The sequence below is a fragment of the Tachypleus tridentatus genome, chromosome 1 (genome assembly GCF_004210375.1).
Source record: "Tachypleus tridentatus isolate NWPU-2018 chromosome 1, ASM421037v1, whole genome shotgun sequence".
NCBI lineage: Eukaryota > Metazoa > Arthropoda > Merostomata > Xiphosura > Limulidae > Tachypleus > Tachypleus tridentatus.
The window spans coordinates 136,271,129-136,282,610 of NC_134825.1; the positions used below are offsets into that span (position 1 = coordinate 136,271,129).

The 11,482-nt window shown below is 29.6% G+C and overlaps 1 protein-coding gene across 6 annotated transcripts in view; it reads left to right on the forward strand.

Annotated features, from left to right (window-relative positions):
• LOC143225072 (2-hydroxyacyl-CoA lyase 2-like) overlaps nucleotides 1-11,219 on the forward strand; it is a 109,990-nt gene extending 98,771 nt beyond the window's left edge. For 5 of the 6 annotated variants that reach the window (XM_076453787.1, XM_076453802.1, XM_076453811.1 and 2 more), the window contains 3 exons: nucleotides 3,111-3,285; nucleotides 6,703-6,801; nucleotides 9,769-11,219. In XM_076453787.1, the coding sequence (XP_076309902.1) occupies nucleotides 3,111-3,285; nucleotides 6,703-6,801; nucleotides 9,769-9,954 (460 nt within the window). In that variant the 3' untranslated portion in view covers nucleotides 9,955-11,219. The remainder of the gene's footprint in view (nucleotides 1-3,110; nucleotides 3,286-6,702; nucleotides 6,802-9,768) is intronic. The other variant, XM_076453793.1, reaches the window with a different exon arrangement.
• Nucleotides 11,220-11,482: the final 263 nt, after the last annotated feature.

Below are 11,482 nucleotides of genomic sequence, written 5' to 3' on the forward strand. Positions count from 1 at the left end.
ATTCCAGTTGCCCTGATATCGTTTTTCCATTGTAGCAATGTCCTGGTGAAACCTTTCACAATGTTCGTCACTGATAGCAACGAAATTTGTGAGAAAGAAGTCCAAGTGTGAGTCTTGATCATCAAATTTACAGCCGAAGTACAGATGATATGCTTTCTTCACAAGAGCAGTCATTGAGCTTCTCTGATGAACAAGCGTATACTCGCCACAAATATAGCAGAATGTATTGTGGCCATTACGACATTTACGAGACATATTGATGGACACCAATCATTCTGTAAAACGTCTATAACATCTAACTTACTTGTGACAGGGCTACTGAGGCAATACTATATTCTGAAACAATATGTACACACTATAAGGTCTGTATTAATCCAATGAGCAGCAACTGTGTATGCAAACCACTTTTTTATAGCATGTTGAGACAGTTTCAAGCTTGTTCCGGCATGCTCGGGCTGCACACTTCCACAGAACAGCTTCCAGTCTGGCCTGATTTCATGCCTGGACATGCCCAGACTGCACAAAATATTGTTCATAGATTTTTTGCATAAACGAAAATTTTTGGACACAAATATAAGAAAAAACATGACAAAATTGAAGATTTTAATGAAATAGTACGTGATGGGCAAACTTGGATGTGATTTTCGTGATCAGCAGCCAAAAATCTATAAGGAACACCCAACAGTGGTCAAGAAGCAAAAAATGCTAAAAACTGGGTTTCAATACTTGTGGTGGGCAAAGCACAGATAGACCATTGTGTAGCTTTTGTGTTAAATTACAAACAAACAAATCTCTCTTGATACAATTAAATGGCAATTCACTAATTTCTGTTGTATTTATTTCTTGAATATATTTTTTATGATTATTTAAAGGAAATATTTCATTCTGAATACTTTAATGGACTAAATAAGGTAAAGTTAAATCATCATATACTTTTTTTTGAAATCCAATAAAATAAGATTTTCTTTTTTGTATTTATCTAAAATACATTTTGGAAATTAATTCTATTTTAATCAAAATTTAATTAGATCTACAATTAAATCCTTAATGTGAATAAATTTAAATTCAAAATTAACAAATATTTCAGTTGTGTAACATTTAATTCAAATAGGTGTTTTGTTGCAAATTTATAATATTGCCAGATCATTCAAAAACTATGTACATTTTTGCAAAAAATTATTAAAATTAATCCACTTTTTTCTATTTTTACCTTTACCTCCTGTTTTTTTATATTTAACATTATAACTGTTAATCCAAAATAAATGTGTAATACAGATACTATTACATAAAGAAACAGTACCTTTGTTTTGAAAATCTTTGTTTATACTGTAAGGCTAAAGAGGTTTTATTTTCAAAATAAAGTATTCTTCTCATTCCATTAATAAATTGATGCTATATACTTTTTCTAGAATAGTAGTTTTAACACTAACAAGTGCATGTTTGATTATTACAATGGAATTATTACTATTACAATGGAATGACTAAAACCTAATTTACTTTGAGACCTCTGGAGGTCAATACAATGCGTACAGTGCTAAACATTCAATTTTGATTCTCTTTTGTAGACTTGTATATATATCTAAAAATATCACATTGAAAGATTTTAATGTACAGTTGCAATCATGTGCTATAAATTCACATTTCTGTCTTGTTTGTTGATTGCATTCAACAAACTACGTTGCATATAGTTTTTGACATGGGTTTTTATTAATATGTAGTGATTTTTATGTGTATATATAAATGAGGCTTTTACTGTTAGATGCATAAATCATACTCTTGTTCAAAGGTTAAAGAAAACAGGAATTCTAATAATATATTATATTGTAATGACATCACCTTTAGTGATGAAAATTTCTGCAAAACCTGATTAGGTTGAAATATCTTAATTTGATCTAATATTTAATGATGCAACAGGAGGCTAAAATGAGCTACTCAACTTTTGGTCTCAGATGTTAATTGAGTTCCAGAAACATCTGAATTAAATCCAGCAATTTACTTTAGTGGTTGAAGATGAAGGTTTTTAAAACTTATTAGATGTTTCTATAAAAATGGACTTTCTGTATACAGAAAATCATTCTCTACTGACACACCACCACATGTAGGATTGTGTTACACATGGTCACAGAAAATGTCCTCATTTTCATCTTTTATTAATAGGACTATTAAATGTTTCTTTATGTGATGAGTATTTAGTGTTAGAAGTAACATATTTAAAATAGGTAACAATTGATAAAATGTATAAACTAAAGTTATGGATAGGATGTAGAATAAATATTATAATAAACTTCAAATTTTTGTATGTACTAAATTGCAGATAACAAAAGAAAGATAAGAAATAATGTATTTGCCCTATGTTTCACCATGGTTGATAAAAATAGGTAATTTGTTTAGGCAAAATATCAATTGCTATGTAACATTTACTCCTCATTTAAAAGTAAGTCACATAATTAATGATTTGAAAGATAAAATTGAATTCATGGGAAAATATAACACATATAAAAATTCATGTACATGTGGTCTAAGTTATATTGGACGTCCAAGTAGGAACTTAAAATTTTGAATGAAATAATATCAAAATGCAGCAGATAAATTACAATCTGTGACTAGGCTTTAACAGAACGTGTGGTAATTTCTGTATGTGTTATTGACTGGAGTAGTTTAAAAATATTTGAATAGGTAATACAAAGAAATGAATTAAATTATAAGATAATTCTTAGAAATTGTTTAAAAGAAAATGAATTTCAATAGAGATTTAGGCCCAGGAGCCATGGAAGTGAAGTGTTGGAAATTATTGTTTTAAATGGTGCCACTGTAAAAATATGATACTTACACATGTACTTAGGTATATAAGAACTTCATGTATACCTTGTGGGTTGTTCACCTGAAGATAGTGGAATCATTTTTTAAAGGTTTTTTAACTGATATGTTTAAACTTTACAAATAAATTATTGTATAAGTGAAAAACGTTGATGTCTCATTTGATTAATTTTATTTAAAAATATAATATTTATGTCCATATTACAATATTTTGTAATAGTAGTTAGTAACTTGTGTCTTTGCTGCTTAATACTAAGAATTAATTAATAATTGTCTATTGTTATTTTCCTTAGACCAAGAGGACCTTTGAAGTGGTTAGATCCTGGAGCCTTCGGTACACTTGGAGTTGGAGCTGGCTTTGCTTTGGGTGCAAAATTGTGTTTTCCAGATCATGATGTTGTCATCATTTATGGAGATGGTTCCTTGGGCTTCAGTATTGTGGAATATGACACTTTCAAACGCCATAAGGTAAATCATGTATTATATTAAAGTAGGATTATATTATTGTAACTATAAAACAGTGCACAAGTTAAATTGCCTAAATTAAAATATTTAACCAATCTTTTTTGTAAAAATGTTAGAAATTGATATAGTGTTCTATCTGTTAAAGATGTGAAAATTTATTTTAAATACAAGTTTGTGTTCAGATCTTTTATTTTCATTACATAGATGATTTTTATAATAAATTACTTACAATTTTCAATGTAATAAATTTTGTTAATCATGTTCATAAAGCTCCTCTGTTTCAGTTTCTTTGCATCTTTGTAAAGTAAACGTCTGAAAAAACATATTCTCACTGAAAGTGTTACACTGAGAGCTGTTTAAATTTTTTGTATATACAAAATTTTATGTTGATATGTAAGATCATTTAGTGATTACAGAAGGAAGCCATGAACATGCATGACCATTCAAGTTAAATATGTATTTATATTAAAACTATGCACAAGGAGTAAAGCAGTTTTGTTTATAAATCTGAGAACAATAATATAGAGTATTGAATAATTATAAAATGAAAGTACCAATCATTATCTTTATTTATAAGTTTTTCTTTTAAGAAAAACTATTATCCAATCATAATTTCAAGTTAAAGCAAAATATGATTTCTGACATGATACATGACATACCTATATACAAACGTTTTTTGCTCATCAATAGCTTTGAGGTGTTTACATAATCTCGTGTTTTCCTGTAATGTCGCTGCATTTTTGCTTGCAAATGAGTTTAAGACAACCCTCTGTTAATAGGATTGTGGCATTGCCACCTAATGCAGCTGCTTCATCTCTACTGATTGTTACGTTTTCAGTACTTCTTGATTTGGCACTCAAGTTAAGGAGGTTTTTTTTTTGTTTCTTGCACTCACATGGGATTTTTAAGTATTACAACTTGATTAAAGTATGTACAGAGCAAACTGTTGCAGAAACATCATTCAGATTTATTTTCAAACAGACGTTGTGACTCTTATCTTTGTTTGTAGAGTACATGACAACGATTATGCAGTGGAGTCTTGCATATGGCTTTGATCTTTATCAAGCCTCGACATGAATGTCTATCATTCTATAATTCATATTCATAATGACCTGGATTTTAGGCATCTTTCTGTACCACCTAAATTTGTAAATAATTTATATAGTGCACGTGTGGATCTACCTCAACATTCTCTATACTTCTGTGGTTTTTCTTCTCAGGTGTGATTCATTTGCCTCCTTCTTCAGAATATTGTTTTTCCTCCTTCCTATGATATCTTAAAAAAATTATATATCAACTTAATTCTGGTGGCATTATGCCTCCTCCTTTTGCATTAATTGTAGATATATCTTGGCTTACAATTGGGCCAAAGCCCTTTTTTTTTGTACTTCCAAATTCTGGAGTACCTCCTGTACTTAGGGTTTTAATCCATTATGTTGTGTTAGTATTTCTCAAGATCAGTTTTTTTTGCCTTACTTCCACTACTCACTAAAATGTTTTTAAGATGGCAAAGAAGCTCCATTGTGGCCTTTAAAGCACTCTTGGAGTATTTATGATGATTCAAACTCTCAGCATTTGCCTCATGAGCCTTAAAAAGAGTGATTTCTATATGTTCTGGGACTGCTATTTGACAGCTTTGAAGCAATTTTCTAACAACCAAATCTTTGTGAATAATAAATTGAACTACATTTCACTCTGAATGTGGAGGGGATTCTTTCATGGGGAGGATATTGTTCAAATGATGTAATAACCCACTCAAGTTTCAGACATGAATCCAGTTGTGCATACAAGGAATGAATTCCACCCAACATGCTGGCTGTTTCAGTTTTCCTGCAACATATTAGTATTCAACAGCTCATTAAAAGAATGCAGAATTGTGCACTAAGCAACAGTCAATGCTTTTGGTGAACATTATTTATAATATTTGTTATCTTCTGATCAACTTAAAGAAAACTGTATACATAAAATATTATATTTTCAAGTGGTATATTTCTCTGTGTTCATTTATTGAAAGACAGTGGGATAAACTGAGTATACTTGTGTTGAGGACCATGTAAAAGAAATAATATATGTAACTATTCTAGTTACTAGTCATTGTTTACATGCTGTATTATATTTGAAAAGTGATTCCCAACAAGTTATTTATTGGTATGTTAAAACATTTTGACATACATTTGCCATGCTTTTATCTTAAAGAAGTGTAAGTCGGCTTTCAAGAAGTCTAATGTCATTTTATATGAGTTTTTAAATAATACATTTTTTCAGTCAAAGGACCAATGACAATAACCGATATTTTAATGTTGTTTTAAGATGGTTTATTAAAATGTTTTTAACCTTTGTAGCTATATATGTATGATACAAAAATATAAATTTGTAAATCGTAGTGTAATATCATTTTAGCATAATGTCTGAAAAGACTGGTGAGTGAAGAGGATAACAGTAACACATACTTATTTGTTCATTGTCAAAGTTTAAGGAAACTTCTTACATGTAGCACTCCCCTCTCCTCAGGGGCATGGCACTATGTCTGCAGACTTAAGATACTATAAAGCAGATTTCGATACCTGTGGTGGCCAGAGCAGAGATAGTCCCTTGTGTAGCTTTATGCTTAACTTCAAACAAACAGTCTCGTGTGTAATATTATGCCTGCTTTAGTTTTGTATAACTGGAATAAAGTAAATGGAATTTACTTTTAGTAGGCAAAACCAGTTAAGAAAAAAAACTTAAAATTAATCAAAACAACACAAAGCTGAAAAAAATTTAAATAACCAAAAAATACTTAATAGTGGTGAAAACAATACAATAAAGTTTAACCAGTTTATCCCCTTTTTTTCTGGATATAGAAGGGAAGTTCTCTGAAAGTTGGAACTGTTTCTTTTAATCATTTTTTTTCTGGCATTTTGCCTAAAACGCCTGGACATTCCACCTTCTACTATAATATTCTTGTATATTTGCCTCCACTTGCATTTTTTTTCTCTATATTTCCAAAACACTTGTGTTGTGGTCTGAATTGGTAATATTAAAATCTCATGTTCACACAAGCTGAAAACAATCTATTAATACTTTGGAATTTAAACTCTATTAATAAGTGTTTAGAATACAAAATGTCATACTTTTTGGTCATTGACAAAAAAATATAAATTTGATTCCCACATCTAATACAAATTGTTTTCTGTGTGTGTATATACCAAATTATTTCTTTCCCTTTTAGAAAAAACAACAAAATACTAGTTGGTCAAGGAAGGAAAGGTGTTTTAAAAACAATTTAATTTTGTTTATGAATGAGAATTTATTATTACCTTTCAGCAGTTATAGAGAAAATGTATTTTGAATAACTATGGTTGAGTTTAGTTTTTCACTTGAAACTAAATATTTTATGATAGGTTTATTTTGTGGTGTTATGGTTTTAACTTATTTAAGGTACCAGTTATGGCTGTTGTGGGAAATGATGCATGCTGGTCACAAATTGCAAGAGAACAAGTGCCAATGTTTGGAACAAGCATAGCCTGTGATCTAGAAGTATGTATTTTTCAAGTACAAAAATTCTACAAGATGTGTGAAAGCTGTTAAACTAATGAAATATTAAGTTTTTATGCATAGATATAAAAGAACCTGAAAGTGAAAAAAGACTGTCATTAATTTCTCTTTTTTATCCTGTAATTGAGATTTATGATCTTGACAATACATTAAATTTACTCAGAAGTAAAAATATTAACAGTGGTTTTCAAGAACTTTTATAAACAATGTACCCAAGTTCTTCAAGTAGGTGAAGTATTGGTTTACTTGGATAGAACTGTTGAAAAAGCACACAGTCAGAAACTCTGTTTAATTGACATTATCCCAGAAAAATTGCCATAAATATTTTAGTAAATAATAAACAGCTTTTTGTTGCTGATAATCTTGATGCTCTGGTCTATTGAGGTGAGTCATCATCAAATTATTTATGATTGATTCCTCCATACAAGTTTGGTTGTTAATTTTAATTAAATTCATATGACTTAAAACACGTTCATCTATGGCTGTAGCTGTGATATAACAGCTGCAGTAGAAATTAGGTGGCTAAGAATAGGAAGTCTGTATTGTATAAAGAGTCTTTTCAAGTTATTTTTCAATCTCTAAGCCCTGTTACATTCATTCTTAAGAGCTTTCATTTTATTTTCTCACAAAATATTTTCATGTGATAACAGGTACCATTGAAACTACTTAGAAAGGAATTATATTTTGTCTTTTCCACATTCTTCAACCTTACCTTGAGACCAAATAAAAATATCAAACAGTGACAAAAATTTTACTCCCTCAATTTTTTTATTCTGAAAACCATTCCTGAAGATATTTTTTCCATCAATGATGAATCTAACATTCAATGAATCAAAATTTGTGCCACTGATGAATGAAAGCTGTATTTATAAAATGAGCCTCATTTTACCTGCAGTTGTGTGGGAAGTTTTAATGTTTATTCTGGACTAATTTAATGTGAACCTCATGTTGACGAAGAAGTAAACTTTCCCTTCTGAAGTGGCAAAGAAACTTTAAAAATAAAATTTAAAGTTAAAGCAAACTTGAAACATTTCATCTTTTTCAGAATTTCTTTAGCTAAAGCAGCAGTCACCTTTTTCATTAGTTACATTCACTAAGTGGACAACCACTGCACTATAGTTTTGCACAACAGCAGTTAGAGCTCTCCAACCTTACTAGTAAGAAATTCAGGTGGTTTTGTGTAAATACTAAAATATCTAAAGCACTTGCTACAAGTCCTAAGTGCCTCCATCTCTTGGGTGAATTTCTGTAAAATTTAAACAGTCTTGAAAACTTGATCTAATTCATCTAAATACTTCACATGTTTCACAGAATTTACAATACTCAGATTTACTTTGTTTGATATAGTGTTCTTGAACTAAATCTGGGACATTTCTTTTCACTTTAACAGTAAAGTTATTTTCTTTTCCTATCAGGATATTATATCTTTTAACCATTCAATTCTCACTTTCTTCATCTAAAACCAGGTACTAACCTTCTGCAGTACACGACAGAAAAGAAGTAATTAATAGGAAAGATTTTTTTCACTTTCTTAACTTTTATGTTTATCAAACATAAGTAATTAGTTGTTTTACTGTTAGCTTATCATTTAGTCAATGTATGTATGAGAATATTTGCATGACAGTATTACTTGATTAAAGTGAGTAGTTCCTTCCTTATTATTTGTAAAGTGTGTGTTATAAATCATTTGCACTACATGTTGTGATATTCTTTAAGACTGATGTCAAATTTAGATTCATTTGTCAGCACAATAAGATTCTTAAAATATGTAAGTGAATGCTGCCTGGACATATAACAAGACTGTTCATTAAACATGTCACTGATATCAACACCTTTGATAGCTGATCAAAGACCAAAATCTGTGGTGCTTTATGTTTGAATCATGTTTACATTTAGGTGTTGTTTTTTCTTTCACCAAACCTGACAAACAGAATAATTTTTAATTGATTACTGCATTAGCAATGTTAAGTGTGTAGTGCAAAATAATATTCCTCACAAAATCAAACACATGGCAGAGAACATAAATGAACAGAAAGGTAGTTGTAAGCTAAACGTGTCTGGTGACCTGTTTGAAAGGTTTGATTTAAAAAGTTTTATTTTCAAAATAGAATAAATGAATAATCTTAAACTTGTACCCCCCATGTAATTAAAGACTATAATGCTTCTGAGACAGTTGACTGTGGATCACACATCAGTTTTGATGCTGTAACAAATTGACTGAGGTGTTAGGTGAGACAGTCACAATGTACATGCGATAACAGTATGTTCAGAGATCTTAGTATAGTTACATATTACACTATAACAAGTATACATAGGTGTATGTACACACAGCTGTGTACTTATTTCAACAAAAGCTTATTAAATGTGTTTAGAAAATATCTCTCAATACATTGTAGATCATTAATAGGCCACATTTAGAATACTATGTTCAGTCTTAAGTTCTTTACCTTTGGAAGGAAATTGAACTGTTGAGAATGGTTTAGTTGAGAAATAATACCAATACATAGATTTGGGCAGGATAGTTGTATTCTTGAGCTAAGATATATTTTCTCACAGGATAGTTGGTTATTAGGATACTTTGCCTTTATATGTGGTGAATGCAGTAAATTGAATGGAGCTTAAGAATACACTTCATGCATATAAGATCAATTGCCACTAGCTGTAAGTGTTTAATTTTTATTTTAAAGTTTGGTATAATGAATGGGATGGCTTAGGTTGACCAACAGCTCCCTTGTTGTCCTTAAATATATGCATATGTGTATATATATAGTACCTCTTGTCCAGACAAATACTAAGTAATATGGTTTTTAACATAATTCATGGAAGTTAATTTATCAAGAAAAGGGTCTATGGCATTAATATATCCCATGGGCCTTATTATTTATTTAAGTTAATATTTCAATGACTAGTGAATAGTTTGTCTGTCTTATTTTGTTTTTATCTTTTCAGTACACACCATATCATCAAGTTGTTGAAGGGTTTGGTGCAAAAGGAATGGTAATGTTAGATGCTAAGCAGGAAGAGGAAACCAAAGTTTTTGAAGAAGCAAGAGATATATATAAGCAAGGCCAATGTGTACTTATCAATGTACTTATTGGTAAAACAAAATTTCGGGAAGGAAGCATTTCAGTTTGACCATTAACTTGTATATCAAACACTTACCTACAATTAAAAACCTTCTAAAAATGTTTACCTGTTTAAAAATTATAAATTATATAATGCTGGCAATTATTTTCCAAATCAAAATGTTTGAAAATTAATTTTTGAATATAATGAAATATCAAGTATTTCAAACTTCACAGGAGTACACTGAGTGTGGGATTAAGTACTTCTTAATTTTACTTGCATGCAGTTTTCAGCTTTTACGGTTGTGATGTATTTACATTAGCATCTGGAACTATATCACAATATTTACTTTTACAATCAGAGCACTAGTTCATTTTACCTAAATCCTTAGATTTATTTACTTTAGAAAGCAAAAATAGCCTATTATGTAGCATGGTATTTAACTATAATCAAACAAAGAATTGTCCATTAACTAACTAATTTTATGTGCATGAAAATGAATAAATATAAAAATAAACTAGTAGTTTTTATGCATTTTTTATTGTTGAAAAGATAAACATTAAAAACATTTTCATTTTTCTCTGCAACACTATCATGATGGCAGATATTGTATGTTTTTTTGTAGGCTTTATATTAAAGTAATCAGTGAGAACAAATTTTGTTTTATATCTATGGGGGGTTATTTTGATGAATATAACTTTGTATTTCCGATTCACTATTGTCTGTTTATCTAAATTGTTTAATTCCACATGGGCCTAAAACACTACAAAGTTTATTTTACTTTATTATAAAAATCGTGCATCTTTTTATAGATAAGAGTTTCTGTTAAATGCTTAAAGACAACAAATATGTTAATGTAAGTTTCAGTGGAAATGAATTAATATTCATGTCTTAGCATGTAAAAAATTGTGATCTTGAATAGATTTTCAGAGGATTTCTTTTATAAAGAGTCACATGTCTGATACAAGTTACTTCATTTTGTGTTAATAATAAGTTTTGTTGTTAAAAATTACAAGAAAATAAGTTTGTGTCAACATCTGATAGGTAAATTCAAAATTAGTACTCATTTTTTGCTGTATATCTTTTATGATTGGCAAGTACCCTGTCAAATTATTTTTATCATTAGGTAAATCCCCTCATATTGGGGGTGAAAAAAGTTTATCTTATATAAATGACTTCTCCTAATGTTTTCCATACTTGAAAGTGAACGAGCAATTCAATGCACCCAAGTTTGTTTTTTTGGTGAAAAACAAAATGTGATAGGAAGAAATAAACAGTAGGCTTAGTACTGCTTATTTCCTGTAACAAATAAAGATGCTTGTAAAGTTTAAAAAGTATTGTCCTTTATTCTAGAGGTTAATATTTAATTACCTACAAGTTAAGTTAAAAGCATTTTTTAACCTTAAAATCTATTTTTTAAGATATGAAATATTTGTATCAAATTATAAATTTTGCCATGAATACGGTATACCGTGTATGTAATTTCTGTGCTCCAAAATGTCAAAAACTTAGTACAAACTGCAGGATTTGACCTATATACTTCTATGCTGTTCTTCACACTCTTTCTCAGGTTCAAGTTTCTCCCTAATTGAACTTG